The 23253-nt window shown below is 37.8% G+C and overlaps 1 protein-coding gene across 1 annotated transcript; it reads left to right on the top strand.

Annotated features, from left to right (window-relative positions):
• Nucleotides 1-1665: 1665 nt before the first annotated feature.
• On the top strand, nucleotides 1666-4601 carry LOC104089293 (transcription factor bHLH14-like). The gene is made up of 3 exons (XM_009594147.4): nucleotides 1666-2525; nucleotides 2961-3275; nucleotides 4195-4601. Exons 1-3 carry the CDS (start codon nucleotides 1776-1778, stop codon nucleotides 4447-4449), a joined length of 1320 nt encoding a protein of 439 aa, XP_009592442.1. The 5' UTR covers nucleotides 1666-1775; the 3' UTR covers nucleotides 4450-4601.
• The last annotated feature ends 18652 nt before the right edge of the window (nucleotides 4602-23253 follow it).

Genomic DNA, 23253 nt, shown 5'->3' with positions numbered 1-23253 from the left:
AATCGTTTCTCTTTGTAATCCACCTCTTCTACCCTAAAACTTATTTTTTTTCTAAAATCAAAAGTATTTTTCACAAAATATTGCTCGACACGTGAAAAATTCTATAAAGGAACTTTCCGAAAAACTTTTTCCGGAAACTTTTTCAACACCAAATTCACAATGGCGGTCTAGGACTTCTTTATTATTTTATTTAAAAAGACAGATTACGTCCTAATTTTTTATTGGTAGCTTGAAACGTGTGTTTAAATTTCGAGGTAATCAATGACGAGCAAACATAGTACACTGTACAAGCAAGAAGCTTTAGTTTCAACCTACCCTTTCTGAACATGATAACGTTCTACTACTAACCAAGACGTAGCTAGCTCTGCATATTTTAGCAGTTACTAACTTTTGTGTATTGATGCGTACAATTTTTACATCATTAACTTAGGTTACTCACATAAATATGCGTATTTTCCTATGGTAATTATTTAAATTTAATAACAAAAAATACAGTAAATGATCTGCTATAATCAGTTAAAAACACTAATTACATAAAATAAAAAAGGGTTCGTGTTTAAGTTCTTTGCAATGATGATGTCTAAATTATTTATATAATCAGATTATTTATTAAGTAATTATTAGTAAATCTTTTGATAAATATTAAGTAATTAATAATTTGGTAAAATTTGTAAGCTATACCTAGTATAACAATTTTAAATGGGGTATTATCACTTTTAACTCGCGCCAGAAACTATTTATATTTGGTAGCCGAAAGAGTGTATAAAACTTGTATAATTTTTGTATATAACATACATAATGTATATATATACAAAAAATATATAAATTTTATATATTTTTTCGGCTATTATTTTTACAGTGCTACACTATGTCATTTTTCCATTTAAAATTCACTGGTATAAAAAAAAACTTTACCCTAGTCGTTTGGTAGGGTGTATAATAATATACTGATTAAGGTGTATTAGCAATGGTGATATTAGTAATGATGAGATTAGTTATGCCGGAATTAGTTATATTGAAATTATTTCTTAGCGACTGTTTGGTTTGGTTTATTAAAAACAACATGCTTTGCATAATTTTTTGAAAAATTTGTTTGTTTACAAAAAATACCCTCCACATTCTTTGGAAATGATTTGAAAAAAGTTTTGAAAAGGTAATTCTATCTTTATAAATGCTAATCTATGTATTAAACACTATGGCATTGCTTGCCATAGTTTGCTATGTATAATAATAATAATACTAAATAGGATGTATAACTAATATAAGTATTAGTTATATATATGTTAAAAAATATTACCAAATAACAACACCAACAACAACAACAACAACAACAAACCCAATTTTTTTATAAAAAATAAATAAATAATGGATTAGTAATATCAAAGCTAATACAAAAGAAATTCCCTAATACATCCTACCAAACGACCCTTAGGGTGTATAAAAATAGTATTGAATATAAAATATTACTAATGCTGGAATTAATTATATTAAAATTATTTCTTATTGATTGTTTGGTGCGATGTATTAATATATACTTATCCATCTATCAAAAAATCAGTGTAGTGATAATGTTATGGTTTGACACGTATAATTATTTTACCTAACACATCCTACTAAACGCCCCCTAAGTGTATGATTTAAACCAAAAACTGTATAGTGCATGTATATAAGTTGCAATCATATTTCCCTCATCGTCCTTCTTCAACTATTCATCTCTCCTTTCCATCTCCATCATCACATCTAATGGAGTAATCTAAACAAAATTACTACCAAAAATGAATGAAGTAATTTTTCCCGCAACATCATCATTTTCTACACCAGCCTTAATTTCTCAAGAAAATCAGCCATCAACTCTTCAACAGAAGCTTAAATATATTCTCAATAGTCAAACAGATTCTTGGGCTTACACCATTTTCTGGCAAACTTCCAATGAAGATAACAATGGGAGCCTCCTCTTAACTTGGGGCGATGGCCATTTTCAGGGGACCAATAAAGACATAGAATGGTTCTACGTGTTGTCACTGGCTCAGTCTTATTCTGTTAATGAAGGGGTTATAGGAAAAGTTTTTAGTACTGCTACTTTTGTGTGGCTAACAGGGGCACAACAAGTTCAGTTTTGTAGCTGCGAAAGGGCTAAAGAAGCTCAGAACAATGGCGTTAAAACTCTAGTTTATGTTTCAATTTCAAATGGGGTGCTCGAATTGGGCTCGAGTGATATAATCAAAGAGGATTGGAGCTTGGTTCAACAAGTCAAGTCTCTGTTTTCTTCAGATCAAGAAAATGGTCCAATTTATAACTTTCTTGATCAAAATACCATTTATTTTGCTAATATTGATCTTGTCACCGGCTTGCAAGAAGATGGTCAAGAATCAGAGAACAACAGTAACAAAAATCAGGAATCAAAGCTGAAGAAATTCGAAGAGGTAGCCACAACAAGCCATGTTTCATTTCCAGATTCCGAGCTATCGGCTTCAGATTGTCAATTATTAGAACATCCGGTGCAGAAAAGCAGAGTTGGATCTAAGGTGGGTTCTGAAATTATTGCTTTCAACTCTCTCTCTCTCCATATACACATGGGACAGAACTAGCACATTGGTTGCGTGTTCAGCTGACCTAATAGTTTCGGTTCAAATCTTATATTTATATTAAAAAATTCATTAAATATATAAAAATAGTTAATTTAGAATTCAATAACTTAAAAGAATTAGAATTCCGAACCCATAAATTTTAAATCTTGGCTTCACAACTCATTGAACAATGACTTCCGACTATAAAAGAGAGAAATCATTTTTCTCGTTTTGATGAAAAATGTTTTCTATGGAGAACTCTTATAACCAAACGCCACAGATGACTTCCTCATGAAAAATATATTTTTAAAAATTAAATGACTTTAGTCACATCAAACATGTTCAAGAAATAATTCATTCTGAACTTCTGAAACTTACGAATTCGCGTTGCAGAAAAGGACCTACAAGAAAAGGGGAAGAAAGCCAGGAGAAGATTGCGACAAGCAAATGAACCACGTAGAGGTGGAGAGGCAGAGGAGGGAGAAACTCAACCACCGATTCTACGCGTTGCGCTCGGTGGTTCCGCAGGTTACAAGAATGGACAAAGCCTCATTGCTATCAGACGCTGTGGCCTATATCAATGAACTCAAAGCCAAAGTGGATAAATTGGAGTCAAAACTTCATAGAAACTTGGAGCTCAAGAAGAAACTGCAAATGGAATCCAATGATGCTGTGGACAACCAAAGCTCTACCAATTCGGTTGATCTTGTAAGCCCTTCTCCAGTTTGAAAATAGACTAAAACTACGGATTTTTACACAAATAGTCCGGCGGATTCTTAATTTACTTTTTCTAGTCAGTATATATAAATTATACATATATTATGCATCTGTCGACTACTTTTAGTTTCAGCGATCGGATAAAAAAGAAAAACCTAAGCAAGAGAAAAGGTTTTGACACGTAAATAATCATTATTTTTAAATAAATATTGCATGTATATTCTTTAGGATATTATATATAGCAAGTCTTTTCAGAACATAGTTAACAAAGGCACTAATTAACTTAATCACTTTTTAACTGTGTTTTAAAAAGTGTTTCTGGGGCGAGTCCCGGGTCGAGGGATAGCAGAAACGCATCGAAATGATTTGGGGGTAAAGTATCGCGAGACGTTAGCCTCATTATTCTAGGTGTACGCCTAGTCGTTGAGCGAGTTTTTGCTTTGGGGCATAAGCCCCAAAAACCTCCTCGAGTTAGAAATAAAATTGCTAAAAACACAAATATCTGCTTGTTATTAAATTCTAAAATATTTAAACTTAAAAGTCAAAAGATTTTTTTTATCTTAGCCCTAATTTTTATTCTTTCTCTTCGCGTTCTATTGGGTAAAGGAAAAAATCAATTTGCAACTTTCTTTTCAAACTCTTTTGCTCTTTCAAGTTAGTTTATATATTTCTACTCATTTGTTTTCAAAGTATGGCTAGTTTTTATTATATGAAAGAGTTCTAATTAATTTTTTAGTCAATTGCTAATTATGATTAGTGTTTAAGATGAAACCGTTCTATATACATTTATATTTATTTTATATTTTCTTAAATTTTTTATAATTTTACCTTCTTTTGATATTTATTTCTATTATAATGATTTATAAAATACGAAAAATTTACAACATTAATTTCGACCAAACAAAACCAGACATTGGAGGTTGAAGTGAAGATGGTGGGTCCAAATGCCATGATTAGAGTTCAATCAGAAAATGCGAATTACCCATCAACAAGATTGATGTGTGCACTTCAAGATCTTGAACTTCATGTCCACCATGCCAGCATCTCAAGTGTCAACAACATTTTGCTTCAAAATATAGTGATTAGAGTTCCTAAGGAGTTGAAAACTGAAGATGGATTAAGAGCTGCTCTTCTTAGAAGCTTAGAGCAAATAGAGGCCTGTTGATATATAATTGCCTTATCTTGTCGTTTAGTTTTGAGCATGTACATATTTCTTTTGCCTTTTCTTCCTTTTTAAATCTTCTTCTAGCTAGTAACTAATATCCGTATGTATCCATTACCCTATTTCTTTTCAATAACGCTGTGAGCCTGTGACTATGTTTTACTGAGCCGAAAATCTATTGGAAACAGTCTCTCAACCTTCACGAGGTAGGGTGAGGTATGCATACACACTATCCTCCGTAAACTTCACTTATGAGATTACACGAAGTTTATTGTTGTTGTTATAGTAACTAAAATCCTTCTTTAATATCTTGCGTTTGTACTGTAATTGTGTAATAATGGTTTTTTATGAGATAGCCAAATCCTTGTATAGTAAGCTTTGGTCAAATTATGGGATGCACATTGCTGCATATTCTTATGTGGCTTTTTTAATTCGGATACTAAAATTAAACGAGCACGCGGTGTAAAAATTACGATGGTCGAGTCATGTCTTTTTTTGTTTAATGATCTACTGTTCGGAAATATATATTACAGTGAGGTGATTAGGTAAGACATGACACAAATTTAGCTTACTGAGAATATGACCATTGACAGAATGGTATGGAGGTCGAAGATTAGGGTATAAGGCTATGACGTAATTGATTTATTCTTTTGCCATACCGGTGGCAGTAGCATTAGTCTTGTATTTTTGTTTGTAGAGTTATATTTGTACATGTTATTTTTTTGCTTCAGTTATTTTACTATATCACTGTTGTTACTGCAGCTTGTTGCTACTGCTCCTTTTCATTTTGTCCTTGAGCCGAGGGTCTTCGAAAACAACCTCTCTACCTCCACATGGTGGTAGTAAGGTCTGCGTACACACTACCATTCCAAGACCCAACTTGTGAGATATACTGGGTATCTTATTATTGTTGTCAATATACTATCCGAAACTCACTAGTTCAACTAATTTTTGAATTCATGCCGCATGAACCAACTGAGAATGAAGCGCTTTCAATCAGAGATTTTCCTCAATTACAAGGATTCAAACTCGAAACCTCTGATAATATATGTCTATCTTACTTGTTTATCTTGAAACGATTTTAACTTATATGCATTAATACTGCAAAATATTTACACACATATGGTTAAATTGTGAAAAACAACATGTAATTATAACAATAACAACTCAGTATAATTTTACTAGTGGGGTCTTGGGATAGTAGTGTGTACGCAGACCTTACCCCTACCCTGGGGTAGAGAGACTGTTTCTGATATACCTTCGGCTCCCTCCCTCCAAAAACTCCCCACCTTACTCTTGGGGTGACTCGAACTCACAACCTCTTGGTTGAAGGTGAAACAACCCACATGTAATTGTTTATAAATAAACCTAATGTCGTAACTTTAAAGATAAAATAAACGTGGCCTGCTTTAATAGGTAAAAGTACATTAATACTAAATTTTTAACAGTAAACTATCAGCTAATAAATCGTCCAGGAATATATTCGCATGGATTCCCTCATTTCTACGGAAAGACTGAGGTATACGGCTATTGTCACATGCAATCCTGTTACCGTGACCCCGCCATTACTACAAATGTGAGGGGTCGTTTGGTCGGAAAGAAGTTATTCCAGGATTAATTATTATGGTATTAGTTATTCTATTTTTTAATGGGGATAAAAAGACACTACAATCCTTCGGGATTAATTATACCGTATTTGTTTACCTACCAAACATGAAATAAACTCTTCTTAAATTTAATTCGAGGATTAATTATTGCTCATCTCTCGTACCAAACGAGCCGTGATTAATCATATATACCTTTCTTTCTTTTACTACTAATGTTTTTCCCTGCCAAAATTTACTCTTCTATTTTATTTTATGTGATATACTTTTTTTAAAATATATTTTATTTTTTTCTTCAGACACGATCTAACTTTAAAACTTCTCATTTTATCGTTCATTAAATTTTTATAATACATATTCCTTCCGTTTCAATTTAAATGATACACTTTTTTTTATTAGTATGTTCCAAAAAGAATGACACATTTCTATATTTAGAAACAATTTAACTTTAAACTTTTCATTCTACCCACTTTACCCTTAATGAGAAGTTTTTATAGTTACACAAATACTATGGCCCCACAAAACTTTTATCCCTTAAGCCTTTAGGACTACATGTTTCAAAAGTCTTCTTCTTTTTCTTAAACATTTTGCAAAGTCAAGCTAAATCATCTATATGGAAACGAAGGGACGTGTCTTGATATTTTAAAACCACATATCCTAAGGGTGTGTTTGGTATGAAGGAAAATATTTTCCCATTTTTTACTGTTTGGTTGCACAAAATAGTTTGAAAAATATTTTCCTAGATATCACATTTTCCTGAAATTGAATGAAAATAACTTCCCTATAAAAAGTTAGGAAAACAGTTTCCAAAAACTCCACCTACCCTCACATTTAACTCAACCCCCTCCAACTTTAATTTTCTATTTTTTTCGTTTTTTCACGCCACCCCCACCCCCCGCAATTTTTTAAAAAAATATTTTCAGTTCTGATTTTTTTATTTTTCAGTTTACAGGTTCGAAATTTTACGAGTTCCAAAGTTATGAGTTTGGAGGTTTATGTGTCTGGAAGTTTGCAGGTTTAAAAATTATAGAGTTTTCGGATTTGAAAGTTTAGTGATTCAGAAGTTTATGAAATTTGTGGGTTCGGAAGGTTGGTGGTTCGAAAGTTTATGGTTTCATGTTTATTGTATCTAAATTATTTATGAATACTCTTGAGAAATTATTTTCCTTAATTTACGTACCAAACACCAAAAAATGAGTAAGATTACTACTTGTTTACCAAAAAAATATTTTCTATGGAAAATATTTTTCGTTATACCAAACACACTCTAAAAGTTTTTTTTTCTTGAACTCTATGTCTAGATAAACACTCACACGAAATGAAATTAGGGAGTAAGACAAGGGAGTAGTCACATCACTAGGTAATAGTCCCCATTTAAGTTGGCCATCCATATTATGTGTTCATTCTACTTATTAACGTTAACCCTTTCTAATAAAAATCAGAAGTAGGTTAATGTTATAAAATATAGCTCAAAGTAACAATATAGAATAAGAAAAAACAAGCTAAGAGATATAGAGAGAAAGAGAGGAGAGATTATTATTTTTTCTTCAATTGTGTGTTCTTTCCATCTATTACAAGGCCTTTATATAGGCATAAAAAATAAAGAAATATGTCATTGAATATATCACTAAACATTTGAGATCATGGAGGAAGATCATGGGGAGGTTATATCATAATTCCATAAGTATTATAGTAGTGAAAGTTATGGAGATAATGGAGAAGAGTAGTGAGCATTACTCCTTTGGTGGTTCTGGACATCCACCATAATTCAAGATTTTATAATACTCCCTTTTGGATGTCCATAGATAATGTGCCTCGTTAAAACCTTTCTAAGAAAAAGCCTTATGGGAAAAAAAATCCTATTGAAAGAAAAAGAGTACACATATCATATAATACGCATTGCTTGCTGCCTTATTAAAAACCTTGCCAGAAAAATCCAGTGGGATAAAATTGTAGCTAAGGAAAAAAGAGTACAACGCGTATTTGCCTCCCCCTGATGAAAACATCAATTTATTTCACTTAGATGATGTGTTACGATCATGTATACGAACTTCTTAAATGTTGAGGTTGATCATGCTTCGTTGAATAGAATCACCAAATTATCAAGCGAACAAATTTATTGAACATCTATTTCACCGTTCGGTGAAGATTATGTCTAATAAAGAACTTTGATGAAATATATGATTTATTCTGTCTCCTTCAATATATCCTTCTTTCAATTGAGATAAGCAAACATCATCGTCTTCACTATTATTAGAATCTTCTCTTCAAAGTAAAGTCATACACCGGTTGTGTGTTGAGTGACTTGATTAATCAGTTGCTAGTATATTGACATTGTTGAATAAGTATCAACAATTGATTTCCTTGTGAAATAATAATATGGCAGTGCCCTCACATACAAATAGATTGTTTGAAGAACGAACTTCAGAAAATGCTTGCATTTGCATAACCAATAAAACTTTGGCAATATTTGTTAGAATAAAAAAATCTATATCAAGGATTCCTTTTGCAATATAATCCTAATAGTATTCCAATATCTTCATATAGGAATAAAACTATATCTTGCTTGCATATTGTTGTGTTCATAGTTCTAGCAAGATACATTAGTGCACCAATTATACTAGACACAAAAACAAATCGTGTACGCCATGATCGCTCTAATTCACATAAGAATTTTCTGAAGCTTTATTTAATAAATTTCTTGAGAACCTTAATATGCTTCAGAACAATTTAAATCCTTCAATGATTTTCATTATACGCATATCAAGTTTTTCATGTATTTCCAGATTAAAACCTGAAATGACTACATCCACCACAAAAGAACACGTCTCCATATAATCAATGCTAGGATATTTATAAATCTTCTTGTGTCACAAGTCGTCTTTATGTCTATCTATCGTGACCCGAAATTTTCCACCGACGGGACCGTGATGGCACCTAACATTTTACTTGCTAGTCAAGTCAACGTTAGAGAATCATTAACCAATTTCTTATTTCCATTCAGTAATTAACAATAATTAACTAAGATAAAATATAATAAGTGCGGAAAATCATAAATCTGTATTAACTACTACCACCAGGATCTGGAGTCACAATTCACGAGCATTCTAGAATTTGCTACAAGTAATAGTCAGAAAGAAATACAACTGTCTGAATGAAAGAAACAGTAGAACAGAAAAGATAGACAGGGACTTCAAGGTCTGTGAACGCCGACAGATCTACCTTGAGTCTCCGGACAGCGGACCAATAGCAGAATCTCGATCAACCCGAGCCGATATCAAAATCTGCATAGAAAGTGTAGAGTACAGTATCAGTACAACCGACCCCATGTACTGGTAAGTGTCGAGCCTAACCTCGACGAAATAGTGACGAGGCTAAGGCAAGGCACCTACGAATCAACCTGTACAATTTAACAGTGTATATACAAATAACAGAAATGAAGATCTAAACAGGAATTATCGGGAGAGGAACATACTGAGGGGAATACAAGATAAAGAACTACAACAGAATGATCACTGGAGCAGTCAATATACCATGAATCAATAGGAATAGTGAATACAGTAAGGGAAAAATGCACGGCATCACCCTTCGTGCTTTTACTCTCAATCTCACCATAAAAATTAATAGAAACGACACGGCATCACCCTTCGTGCATTAACACTCACAATATGGCACGGCATCACCCTTCGTGTATTAACACTCACAATATGGCATGGCATCACCCTTCATGCATTAGCACTCACAATATGGCACAGTATCACCTTTCGTGCATTAACACTCTCCCTTATCATAATGCAATGCATAAATATCAACAGGGAGATAGAATAGCAAGTACAAACCTTACCTCAACATTTAATTCCATAACATCAATCTCAACTTTAAAATAAAAACTCGATTATCACTAGAAAATCCATAAACATGATAAGAACGATAAATTGAATAACACTAGTATAACACATCGCAATTAGGCATAGGATTGAGACAATATAAGAAAAACTGAGCAACATGGAAAACAGGTAAATTGGCGGCGCATAAGTACTTGTCACCTCACATATACGCCACTCACATGAATTTCACTTAGCAAGTAATTTAAGGTTCCTAATTCCCTCAAGTCAAGGTTAGACACAATACTTACCTTGCTCCGAAGGCCACTTAATTCTCAATCACATCTTTTCCTTTGGAATTCATCTCCAAACCACTTGTATCTATTCAAAAATGACTCAATAATATCAAATTTTGCTAAAGGAATCAATTACATTGCATAAATTTAGATTTCCTAAATGTTCCTCCAAAAAGTCAAAAATCGACCCCGAGCCCGCTTGGTCAAAACCCGAGATTCGGACCAAATTCCATTTACACATTCACTGTCACGACCCAAAATTCCCACCTCCGGACGATGATGGCGCCTAACATTTCACTTGCTAGGCAAGCCAACGTTAGAAAAACATTATCCATTTTAAAAACAAATTTTAAATTTATTAATAACAAGGAAGCAAATGCGGAAGCAATTTTGAAATAATTCATAATAATAACGGTGTCTAAATACCATCCCAGAATTAGTGTCACAAGTGCACGAGCTTCTAGAATAAATACAAATAAAGATCTGAATAAAATAAAGCTATCTAAAAATAAACACACAGCTAAAGTACAATAGACGGGGACTTCAGAACTGCGAACGCCATGCAGTTATACCTCAAGTCTCCTCTGATAGCTGAAATCCGATCAAGTCTATGGTACGCCGCTGAGACCAACTCCAAAATCTGTACAAGAAGTGCAGATATAGTATCAGTACAACCGATCCCATATACTGGTAAGTGTTGAGCCTAACCTCGACGAAGTTGTGACGAGGCTAAGGCGGTTCACTTACATTAACTTGTACGCAATATTAGTAACAACAACAATAATAGGAATAAATCAGGTAATTCATATATAATAATTGAAGGCAACTCAGCAGTCATAACCAATTATCATTTCCATTATTTCTGTTGCAGCGTGCAACCTGCTCTCACAATATATCCACATTCAGTTCTGTTGCGGCGTGCAACCCGCTCCTCCAACATATTCATTTTAATCAAGTCTGTTGCGGCGTGCAACCCGATCCTCCAATATTAACTTTTTAACATGTCTGTTGCGGCGTGCAACCCGATCCTCCAATATTGACTTTTAATAAGTCTGTTGCGGCGTGCAATCCGATTCTCCAATATTGACTTTTAATATGTCTGTTGCGGCGTGCAACCCGATCCTCCAATATAGACTTTTAATAAGTCTGTTGCGGCATGCAACCCGATCCTCCAATATATTCATTATAATCAATCATGTTGCGGCATGCAACCCGCTCCTCCAACATTTTTATTTACCAATTCTTATAGAAGAAATTTTTCCAATAAATGTAACAATTAATATAAAATTACAAGACAACAAGCATACAATAATTATGATGTAATTATGAAGCAAATAATGACAAATAATAAATTATTATGAAAATCAGGGAACAAATAAGCAGTTTAATATTTATTATGCTAAATGTCAAATAACAATTAAGGCACATAACTCAAATAGCATGTAACAATTAATGCAGGAATTCAAGAATTTATATTTGCAAATAATAAAAGAGAAACAATTATTATAATAATTAATTTATGATTAAAAACAAGTTATGATTTTTTTCAAGTAAGTAGGCAAATAATTAATTTGACGACGTATAGACACTCGTCACCTCGCCTATACGTCGTTTACATGCAATTCACATAACAAATAATTTAAGGGTTCTATTCCCTCAAGTCAAGGTTAACCCCGACACTTACCTCGCTTTGCAAATTCCAAATCAATTATTCAACCACAGCTTTTCCTTTTAAATTTGCCTCCAAAAGCTTCAAATCTATTCACAAACAATTCAATATATTCAATAATAATCATAGGAATTAATTTCATATGAATTTACAAATTTTCCGGATAAAAATCCAAAATTCATTAAAATATTTAGCAGTGGGACCCACATCTCAAATTCCGGAAAAACTCATGAAATCCGAACACCCGTTCCGATACGAGTTCAACCATACCAAATTTGTCCAATTCCGATATCAAATGGACCTTCAAATCTTAAATTTTTGTTTTTGAAAGATTTTATAAATATCTGATTTTTCTTCCATAAATTCACGGATATATGATATAAATGAGTATAAGGAACATTTACCCCAATATTTTCCCGTAAAAATCTCCCAAAAATCGCCTTACCCCAGCTCAAAAATGGGTCGAAACCCCATTTCCAGAACTTAAGTTCTGTTTCTGGGATTTTTACCCTTCGTGAACGCGGTCAGTACCTCGCGTTCGCGAAGCACAATTATGTGCTATCAAATTTTACTCTTCGCGAATGCGAGGGATACCTCGCGAATGCGAAGGCTAAATTTTCCTGGCCAGTCTCTTTCCCTTCGCGAACGCGAGGCTTCTATCGCGAAGGCAAAGCTTTCAACCTCAAGTCTTCGCGAACACGGTCACTATGGCGCGAACGCGAAGCACAAAACATGCCAGCTCAATTTGCTCTTCGCGTGCGTGAGAGTACCTTCGCGAACGCGAAGAAGAACACACCAGAAGCCTGAAGTCTGCAGAAAACTAGATTTCCTAAGTCTGAAATCATCCCATAACCTATCCGAAACTCACCCGAGCCCTCGGGGCTCCAAACCAAACATGCACACAAGTTCTAAAACATCATACGAACTTGCTCGTGCGATCGAATCGCCAAAATAACACCTAGAACTACGAATCAGACACCAAATCAAAGAAAGTTTTCAAGAAAACTTTAAAACTTATATTTTTACAACCGGACGTCCGAATCACGTCAAATCAACTCCGATTCTTGCCAAATTCGGCAGACAAGTCATAAATATTATAGTGGACCTATACCGAGATCCAGAACCAAAATACGGACCCGAGGTCAATAAATCCAACATCAGTAATTTTTTAGAAATCATTAAGCTTTCAAGCTTTTAATTTTTCATCAAAATTCCATAACTCGGGCTAGGGACCTCGGAATTCGATTCCGGGCATACGCCCAAGTCCCAAATCACGATACGGACCTACCAGAATTTTTGAAACACTGATCCGGGTTCGTTTGCTCAAAATGTTGACCAAAGTCAACTTAGTTAAGTTTTAAAGCTCTATTTCTCATTTTAATCCATTTTTCACATAAAAACTTTTCGGAAAAATGTATGGAGTGCACACGCAAGTCGAGGAATGATAAATGATGATTTTCGAGATCTTAGAACATAGAATTACTTATTAAATTTAAAGGTGACATTTTGGGTCATCACATTCTCCACCTCTAAAACAAATGTTCGTCCTCGAACGGAGTTAGAAAAAAAGTACCTGAGCTGGAGAAAAGGTGTGGATATTTACTCCGCATGTCCGACTCGGACTCCCAGGTAGATGCCTCTACCAACTAACCTCTCCATTGCACCCGAACTGAAGGATAACTCTTAGACCTCAACTGTCGGACCTGCCGGGCTAGAATAGCCACCGGCTCCTCCTCGTAAGTCAAATCTTTGTCCAATTGGACTGAGCTGAAATCTAACACATGGGACGGATCACCATGATATTTTCGGAACATAGACACATGGAACACCGGATGAACCGCTGATAAACTAGGTGGTAATGCAAGCCTGTAGGCTACTTCACCTACCCTTTCAAGAATTTCAAAGGGCCCGATATACCTAGGGCTCAACTTGCCCTTCTTTCCGAACCTCATTACACCTTTCATAGGTGAAACCCGGAGCAATATTCGTTCTCCAACCATGAATGCAATATCACGAACTTTACGGTCGGCATAACTCTTTTGCCTAGACTAAGCTGTGCGAAGTCGATCCTGAATAATCTTGACCTTATCCAAGGCATCCTGTATCAAATCGGTACCCAACAACCGAGCCTCTCCCGGTTCAAACCAACCAACTGGCGATCGACATCGCCTTCAGTATAATGCCTCATATGGAGCCATCTGAATGCTCGACTGGTAACTATTATTATAAGCAAACTCCACAAGTGGTAAGAAATGATCCCGAGAATCTCCAAAGTCTATAACACAAGCGCGAAACATATCTTCCAATATTTGAATAGTGCGCTCTGACTGTCCGTCTGTCTGTGGATGAAATATTGTACTCAACTCCACCCGCATGCCTAACTAGCGCTGTACAGCCCTCCAGAAATATGAGGTAATCTGCGTACCTCAATCTGAAATAATAGACACGGGCACACCGTGAAGGCGGACAATCTCACAAATGTAAATTTCAGCTAACCTCTCTATAGAATAGGTAACTGCCACTGGAATGAAATGGGCTGACTTGGTTAACCTGTCCACAATGACCCAAACTACGTCAAATTTTCTCTGAGTCCGTGGGAGCCCAACAACAAAATCCATAGTGATACGCTCCCACTTCCACTCAGTAATTTCTAACTTCTGAAGCAAACCACCAGGTCTTTGATGCTCGTACTTAACTTGCTGACAATTCAGACACCGAGCTACATGCGCAACTATATCCTTTTTCATTCTCCTCCACCAATAATGTTGCCGCAAATCTTGATACATTTTAGCGGTACCTGGATGAATAGAATACCTGGAACTATGTGCTTCTTCAAGAATTAATTCACGAAGCCCATCCACATTAGGCACACAAATACGGCCTTGCATTCGCAGAACTCTATCTTCCCCCACAATAACCTATTTGGCATTACCGTGCCGCACCGTATCCTTAAGGACAAGTAAATGAGGATCATCATACTGTCTCTCTCTGATGCGCTCATATAAAGAAGACCGAGCGATTGTACAAGCTAGAACCCGACTGGGTTCTGAAACATCTAACCTCACGAACTGATTAGCCAAAGTCTGAACATCTGCAGCTAATGGCCTCTCACCAACCGAAATATACGCAAGACTGCCCATACTCACAACCTTTCTACTCAAAGCATCGGTCACCACATTGGCCTTTCCGGGGTGATACAAAATGGTGATATCATAGTCTTTCAACAACTCCAACCATCTTTTATGTCTCAAATTAAGATCTTTTTGTTTGAACAGATACTAAAGGCTACGATGATCGATAAATACCTCACACGAGACACCGTGGAGGTAGTGCCTCTAAATCTTCAGCGCATGAACAATGGCTGCCAATTCTAAGTTATGAACAGGATAATTCTTCTCGTGAACTTTCAACTGCCGTGACGCATATGCAATTACCTTGCCATCTTGCATTAATACTGCAACAAGCCCAATGTGAGATGCGTTACAATATACCGTATACGATCCTGAGCCTGTGGGTAATACCAATACTGGCGCTGTAGTCAAAGCGGTCTTGAGCTTATGAAAGCTCAACTCACACTCGTCTGACCATCTGAATGGAACACCCGTCTGGGTTAGTTTGGTCAATGTGCTTGCTATAGATGAAAACCCTTCCACGAACCGACGATAATAACCTACCAAACCCAGGAAACTCCGAATCTATGCAACCGAAGTAGGTCTAGGCCAATTCTGAATAGCCTCAATCTTCTTAGGATCCACCTTTATGCCTTCTGCCGATACAACATGTACCAAAAAGGCAACTGAGTCTAACCAAAACTCACATTTTGAAAATTTGGCATATAACTGATTATTCTTCAAGGTGTGAAGCACACTTCGAAGATGCTGCTCATGCTCCTCTCGACTGCTGGAGTAATTCAAGATATCATTAATGAATACAACCACAAAAGAATCCAAATATGGCTTGAACACCCAATTCATCAAATCCATAAATGCTGCTGGAGCATTTGTCAACTCAAATGACATCACTAGGAACTCGTAATGCCCATACCGAGTCCGAAAAGCTATCTTACGGACATCAGATGCCCTAATCTTCAGCTGATGGTAACCAGATCTCAAATTAATTTTCGAAAATACCTTGGTACCCTAAAGCTGATCAAATAAGTAATCAATTCTTGGCAGCGGATATTTGTTTTTGATGTGGCAATGTTCAACTCGCCGATAGTCTATACACATCCGCATCGAGCCATCTTTCTTCTTTACAAATAATACTGGTGCACCCCAGGGTGAGACACTGGGTCTAATGAATCCCTGATCAAGCAAGTCTTGTAACTGCTCTTTCAATTCTTTCAACTCTGGCAGGGCCATACAGTATGGTGGAATAGAAATGGGCTGAGTGCCTGGAGCCAAATCAATACAAAAGTCAATATCTCTGTCGGGTGGCATCCCCGGCAGATCTGCAGGAAATACTTCTGAAAATTCACGAACAACTGGTACTGAGTCCATAGAAGGGACATCCACACCGGGATCACAAATATAAGTCAAATAGGCTAGACATCCTTTCTCTACCATACGCCGAACTTTCATATAAGAAATAACCCTGCTCGCAGAATGGCCAGAAGTTCCTTTCCACTCTAATCGAGGTAACCCCGGCATAGCTAAGGTCACTGTCTTGGCATGACAGTCCAATATAGCATGATAAGGAGGCAGCCAATCCATACCCAAGATGACATCAAAATCTACCATATCAAGAAGTAGAATATCCACACTAGTTTCAAGATTACCAATAGTAACCACACACGAACGGTGGACATGATCTACTACCACAGAGTCTCCCACCGGTGTAGATACACACACAGAAGCACTCAGCGAATCACAAGGCACAACCAAATATGAAGCAAAATAGGAGGACACATAGGAATAAGTAGATCCTGGATCAAATAGAACTGAAGCATCTCTATGGCAAACTGAAATAATACCTGTGATCACAGCATCAGATGACTCGGCCTCAGGCCTAGCTGGAAAAGCATAAAATCGAGGCTGGGCCCCACCACTCTGAAATGCATCTCTGGGACGGCCTCTAACTGGCTGGCCTCCACCTCTAACGGTCTGACCTCCACCTCTAATGGCCTGACCTCCACCTCTAACTGCCTGACCCCTTTCTCTAGCTGGTTGAGCAGGCGGTGAAGCAACCGGTGCCAGTATGATTGTACGAGAATCTTGCCGAGATCTGTTACTTGCCAATCTAGGGCAATACCTCCTGATGTGACCAATGTTCCCACACTCATAACACCCATCCTGATGTCGTAGTTGCTGAAGCTGAAGCTGACCCAGATGGGTCGGATAACCACTGTAGTAACTCTGGAGTGGTGGTGCACTGATAGGAGGTGAATGTGCACTGAATACTGGCTGCCCAGAATAAGGCATAATAGGATCGTGACCCCTTGAAGCACCGGGAGATACATAAAGTGCTGAATGAAACAGTCTGGGAGGATGACCCCTGCCAAAATTACCCCGGCCTCCAGAAGAGGCACCACTGTAACTACCGAACTGACGAGGCCTCTTATCGGACCTCTGCCCTCTTTCCTGTGCAAGAACCATCTCGATCCTCCTTGCGACATTAGCAGCAGCCTGAAAAGAGATCTCACTTCCGGTCTCCTTGGCCATCTGAAGTCTGATAGGGTGAGTGAGTCCCTCAATGAACCTCATCACTCTCTCTCCCTCTGTAGGAAGTAAAAGGAGAGCATGACGGGCCAAATCCACAAAACGGGACTCATACTGAATAACAGTCATACTGCCCTGCTGTAGACGCTCGAATTGCTTATGGAATTCCTCTTTCAGTGTGATAGGGAGGAACTTCTCCAGAAATAGCTGAGAGAACTACTCCCATGTAAGTATAGGTGATCCGACTGGTCGGGTCAATGCGTAATCTCTCCACCACCTATTGGCGGAACCCTTCATCTGGAATACAGCAAAATCAACCTCATTGGTCTCAACTATACCCATGTTCCGCAGCACCTCATGGCAGCAAGATAATCCTATGGGTCCTCAGAAGGTGTACCACTGAAGTGAACTGGAAAGAGCTTAGTGAACTTATCCAGTCACAATAAGGCCTCAAAAGACATGGCGGGCCTATCACCGGTCTGTGCCGCAACAACTGGCTAAACTACCCTAACTGGCGGGGCTGCTGGAGCCTGATTCTGGGGAGCCATCTGCTCCGGAGCGGGAGTAGTGGGAGTTTGTGCTCCTCCCCTAGCCTGTGAGATGGCTGGTACCACTGGAAATGTACCATTTTAGGCGACACCCTCCATAAGACTCACCAATCGGACTAGAGCATCTTGAAGCACTAGAGTGGCTATGAATCTTTCTGGGACATGAACTGGTCCAACTGGTACATTCTGAACTGGGACCTGAACTGGTCCAACTGGTACATTCTGAACTGGGACCTCCTCCTGAAGGTCTATCTGAGGTTCTTCAACAGGTGCAGCTGCTTGAGCTCTGGACTGAGCTCTACCTCGGCCTCTGCCTCGGCCTCTAGCATGACCTCGGCCTCGACCTCTACCCCTGGCCATAGTTGCCACCGGGGGTTCTGGTCCCTGTCCATCGGTAGAGGTATTACGTGTTCTCACCATCTGCGAGAGAATAAGAGTAGAATGGTTCGATCATCGATGATAGAATAAAATCGCACAACAGAATAAGAAAGAAGTGATATTGTTCCTAAACTTCATAGCCTCTGAGAGATAAGTACAGACGTCTCCGTACCGATCCTTCAGACTCTACTAAGCTTTCTTGTGACTCGTGAGACCTATGTAACCTAGTGCTCTGATACCAACTGTCACGACCCGAAATTTTCACCTCCGGAACGTGATGGCGCCTAACATTTCACTTGCTAGGCAAGCCAACGTTAGAATAACATTATCCATTTTTAAAATAATTTTTAAATTTATTAATAACAAGGAAGAAAATACGGAAGCTATTTTGAAATAATCCATAATAATAACGGTGTCTAAATACTATCCCAGAATTGGTGTCACAAGTGCACGAGCTTCTAGAATAAATACAAATAAATGTCTGAATAAAATAAAGCTGTCTGGAAATAAACACACAGCTAAAGTACAATAGACGGGGACTTCAGAACTGCGAACGCCATGCAGTTATACCTCAAGTCTTCTCTGATAGCTGAAATTCGAGCAAGTCTATGGTACGCCGCTGGGACCAACTCCAAAATCTGCACAAGAAGTGCAGTGTGTAGTATCAGTACAACCGACCTCATGTACTGGAAAGTGCTGAGCCTAACCTCGACGAAGTAGTGACGAGGCTAAGGCGGTTCACTTACATTAACATGTACACAATATTAGTAACAATAACAATAATAGGAATAAATCAGGTAATTCATTTATAATAATTGAAGGCAACTCAGAAGTCATAACCAATTATCATTTCCATTATTTCTGTTGCAGCGTGCAACCCGCTCTCACAATATATCCACATTCAGTTCTGTTGCGGCGTGCAACCCGCTCCTCCAACATATTCATTTTAATCAAGTCTGTTGCGGCGTGCAACCCGATCCTCCAATATTGGCTTTTAATATGTCTGTTGCGGCGTACAACCCGATCCTCCAATATAGACTTTTAATAAGTCTGTTGTGGCGTGCAACCCGATCCTCCAATATATTTATTATAATCAATCATATTGCGGCGTACAACCCGCTCCTCCAACATTTTCATTTACCAATTCTTATTGAAGAAATTTTCCCAATAAATGTAACAATTAATATAAAATTACAAGACAACAAGCATACAATAATTATGGTTTAATTATGAAGCAAACAATGACAAATAGCAAATTATTATGGAAATCAGGGAGCAAATAGGCAGTTTAATATTTATTATGCTAAATGTCAAATAACAATTAAGGCACATAACTCAAATAGCATGTAACAATTAATGCAGGAATTCAAGAATTTATATGTGCAAAGAATAAAAGAGAAACAATTATTATAATAATTAATTTATGATTAAAAATAAGTTATGATTTTTTTCAAGTAAGCAGGCAAACAATTAATTTGACGGCGTATAGACACTCGTCACCTCGCCTATACGTCGTTTACATGCAATTCACATAACAAATAATTTAAGGGTTCTATTCCCTCAAGTCAAGGTTAACCCCGACACTTACAACCAGACGTCCGAATTACGTCAAATCAACTCCGATTCTTGCATAATACGGCAGACAAGTCATAAATATTATAGTGGACCTATACCGGGCTCCGGAACCAAAATACGGGCCCGAGGTCAATAAATCCAATATCAGTAATTTCTTAAAAATTATTAAGCTTTCAAGATTTTAATTTTTCATCAAAATTCCATAACTCGGGCTAGGGACCTCGGAATTCGATTTCAGGCACACGCCCAAGTCCCAATTCACAATACGGACCTATCGAAATTTTTAAAATACTAATCCGGGTCCGTTTGCTCAAAATGTTGACCAAAGTCAACTTAGTTGAGTTTTAAAGCTCTATTTCCCATTTTAATCTATTTTTCACATAAAAACTTTCTGGAAAAATGTACGGACTGCGCACGCAAGTCGAGGAATGATAAATGGTGCTTTTCGAGGTCTTAGAACACATAATTACTTATTAAATTTAAAGATGACATTTTAGATCATCACATTCACCCCTGAGCTTGAATATATAATTGGTTTTGGAATCCGACCTCAAATTGAGGTCTAAATCCCCAAATTTTCAAAATCCCTAGTTTCTACCAAAAACCCCGACTTCTACCATGAAAACCTTAGATTTTTGGTTGAAATCTAGTAAAATGTAGTGAAAGATTGAAAGAAACCAGTTTAGAATCACTTACCTATGATTTGGGGAAGAGATGGTCTTTGGAAAATCGCCTCTTGTGTTTTAGGTCTTGAAAATTTAGGAAATGAATGAAAATTCCCGTCCAAAAGTCATTTTGTTCAGCTGCAGACGTCGCAATTGCGACCTGAGCTTCGCAAATGTGAAAGGGCTATCACAATTGCGAAGCCTTCACAATCCTGCTGCCCTTCGCAAATGCGAGGAAAGTGTCGCAATTGCGATCACTGACCTCGCAAATGCGGACAAAAGATTGCATTTGCGATCCATACTCCTCCCAGACTCCCTTCGCAAATGCGAAGAAAAGATCGCAATTGCGAACAGAGACTGGCCCAGTTTCTCTTCGCATTTGCGATGAGAAGTTTGCAAATGCGACTTCAACAGTGATCGCAAATGCCAACCCTGACCTCGCATTTGCGAGGTCTGAGGCCCGCAACACAGCTGAAGCACACCAGCTATTTTTCTAAGTCCAAATCACTCTGTAGCCTATCCAAAACTCACACGAGCCATCGGGGCTCCAAACCAAACATGCACACAAGTCTAAAAACATCATACGAACTTGCTCGCGCCATCAAATCACCAAAATAACACCTAGAACTACGAATTTAGTACCAAAACAAATGAAATTCTCAAGAACACTTTAAAATTTCTATTTTCTCAACTGGACGTCCGCATCACGTTAAATCAACTCCGTTTCTCACCAAATTTCACAGACAAGTCTTAAATATCATAATGAACCTGTACCAGGATCCGGAACCAAAATACGGACCCGATACTAACAATGCCAAATATCAATAAATTTTTAAAAACAAATAATTTCCAGACTTTTAATTTTCATCAAAAATTCATAACTCAAGCAAAGGACCTCCGAATTCAATTCCGGGCATACGCCCAGGTCCCATAATTTGATACGGACCTACCGGGATCGTCAAAACACAAATCCGGGTCCGTTTACCAAATATATTGACCGAAGATAACTAAAATCAACTTTTAAGGCAAAAGGTCTTATTTTCATTAGTTTTCAACATAAAAGCTTTCCAGAAACCTGCCCTGACTGCGCACGTAAATCGAGGAGGGTAAAATGAGATTTTTAAGGCTTAAGAGCGCAAATTCGAGTTCTAAAACATAAGATGACCTTTTGGGTCATCACAATCTCCACCTTTAAAATAACCGTTCGTCCTCGAACGGACATAGAAAAGTACCTAGGCTGGTGAAAAGGTGGGGATATCTACTCCGCATATCGGATTCGGACTCCCAAGTAGCTGCCTCAATAGGCTGACCTCTCCACTACACTCGAACTGAAGGGTAATTCTTTGATCTCAACTTGCGAACCTGCAGGGCTAGAATAGCCATCGGCTCCTCCTCGTAAGTCAAATCCTTGTCCAATTGGACAGAGCTGAAATCTAACACGTGGGACGGGTCACCATGATATTTTCGGAGCATAGACACATGGAACACCGGATGAACAGCTGATAAACTAGGTGGTAATGCAAGCATGTAAGCTACTTCACCCACCCTTTCAAGAATTTCAAACGGTCCGATATACCTAGGGCTCAACTTGCCCTTCTTTCCGAACCTCATTACACCTTTCATAGGTGAAACCCGGAGCAATATTCTTTCTCCAACCATGAATGCAATATCACAAACTTTATGGTCGGCATAACTCTTTTGCCTAGACAGAGCTGCGCGAAGTCGATCCTGAATAATCTTGACCTTATCCAAGGCATCCTGTATCAAATCGGTACCCAACAACCGAGCCTCTCCTGGTTCAAACCAACTAACTGTCGATCGGCATTGCCTTCCGTATAATGCCTCATATGGAGCCATCTGAATGCTCGACTGGTAACTATTATTATAAGGAAACTCCACAAGCGGTAAGAAATGATCCCAAGAATCTCCAAAGTCTATAACACAAGCGCAAAGCATATCTTCCAATATCTGAATAGTGCGCTCTGACTATCCGTCTGTCTGTGGATGAAATGTTGTACTCAACTCCACCCGCATGCCTAACTCGCGCTGTACAGCCCTCCAGAAATATGAGATAAACTGCGTACCTCGATCCGAAATAATAGACACGGGCACACCGTGAAGGCGGACAATCTCACAAATGTAAATTTCAGCTAACCTCTCCGAAGAATAGGTAACTGCCACTGGAATGAAATGGGCTGACTTGGTTAACCTGTCCACAATGACCCAAACTACGTCAAATTTTCTCTGAGTCCGTGGGAGCCCAACAACAAAATCCATAGTGATATGCTCCCACTTCCACTCAGGAATTTCTAACTTCTGAAGCAAACACCAGGTCTCTGATGCTTGTACTTAACTTGCTAACAATTCAGACATTAAGCTACATATGCAACTATATCCTTTTTCATTCTCTTTCACGAATAATGTTGCCGCAAATCTTAATACATTTTGGTGGTACCTGGATGAATAGAATACCTGGAACTGTGTGCTTCTTCAAGAATTAATTCACGAAGCCCATCCACATTAGGCACATAAATACGACCCTGCATTCGCAGAACCCCATCTTCCCCCACAACAACCTGTTTGGCATCACC

This window comes from Nicotiana tomentosiformis, chromosome 8 (genome assembly GCF_000390325.3).
Source record: "Nicotiana tomentosiformis chromosome 8, ASM39032v3, whole genome shotgun sequence".
Classification (NCBI taxonomy): Eukaryota; Viridiplantae; Streptophyta; class Magnoliopsida; order Solanales; family Solanaceae; genus Nicotiana; species Nicotiana tomentosiformis.
The sequence above is the reverse complement of the archived record's forward strand: the minus strand, read 5'-3'. Positions and strand labels throughout refer to the sequence as shown.

Bases quoted from the DNA above. Each gene is read 5' to 3' on its own strand.
- LOC104089293 (XM_009594147.4), top strand. From the start codon at position 1,776: ATGAATGAAGTAATTTTTCCCGCAACATCATCATTTTCTACACCAGCC. The intron at 2,526-2,960 runs GTGGGTTCTGAA...TTCGCGTTGCAG, and splicing joins AAAGCAGAGTTGGATCTAAG to AAAAGGACCTACAAGAAAAG. The intron at 3,276-4,194 runs GTAAGCCCTTCT...AAACAAAACCAG, and splicing joins CTACCAATTCGGTTGATCTT to ACATTGGAGGTTGAAGTGAA.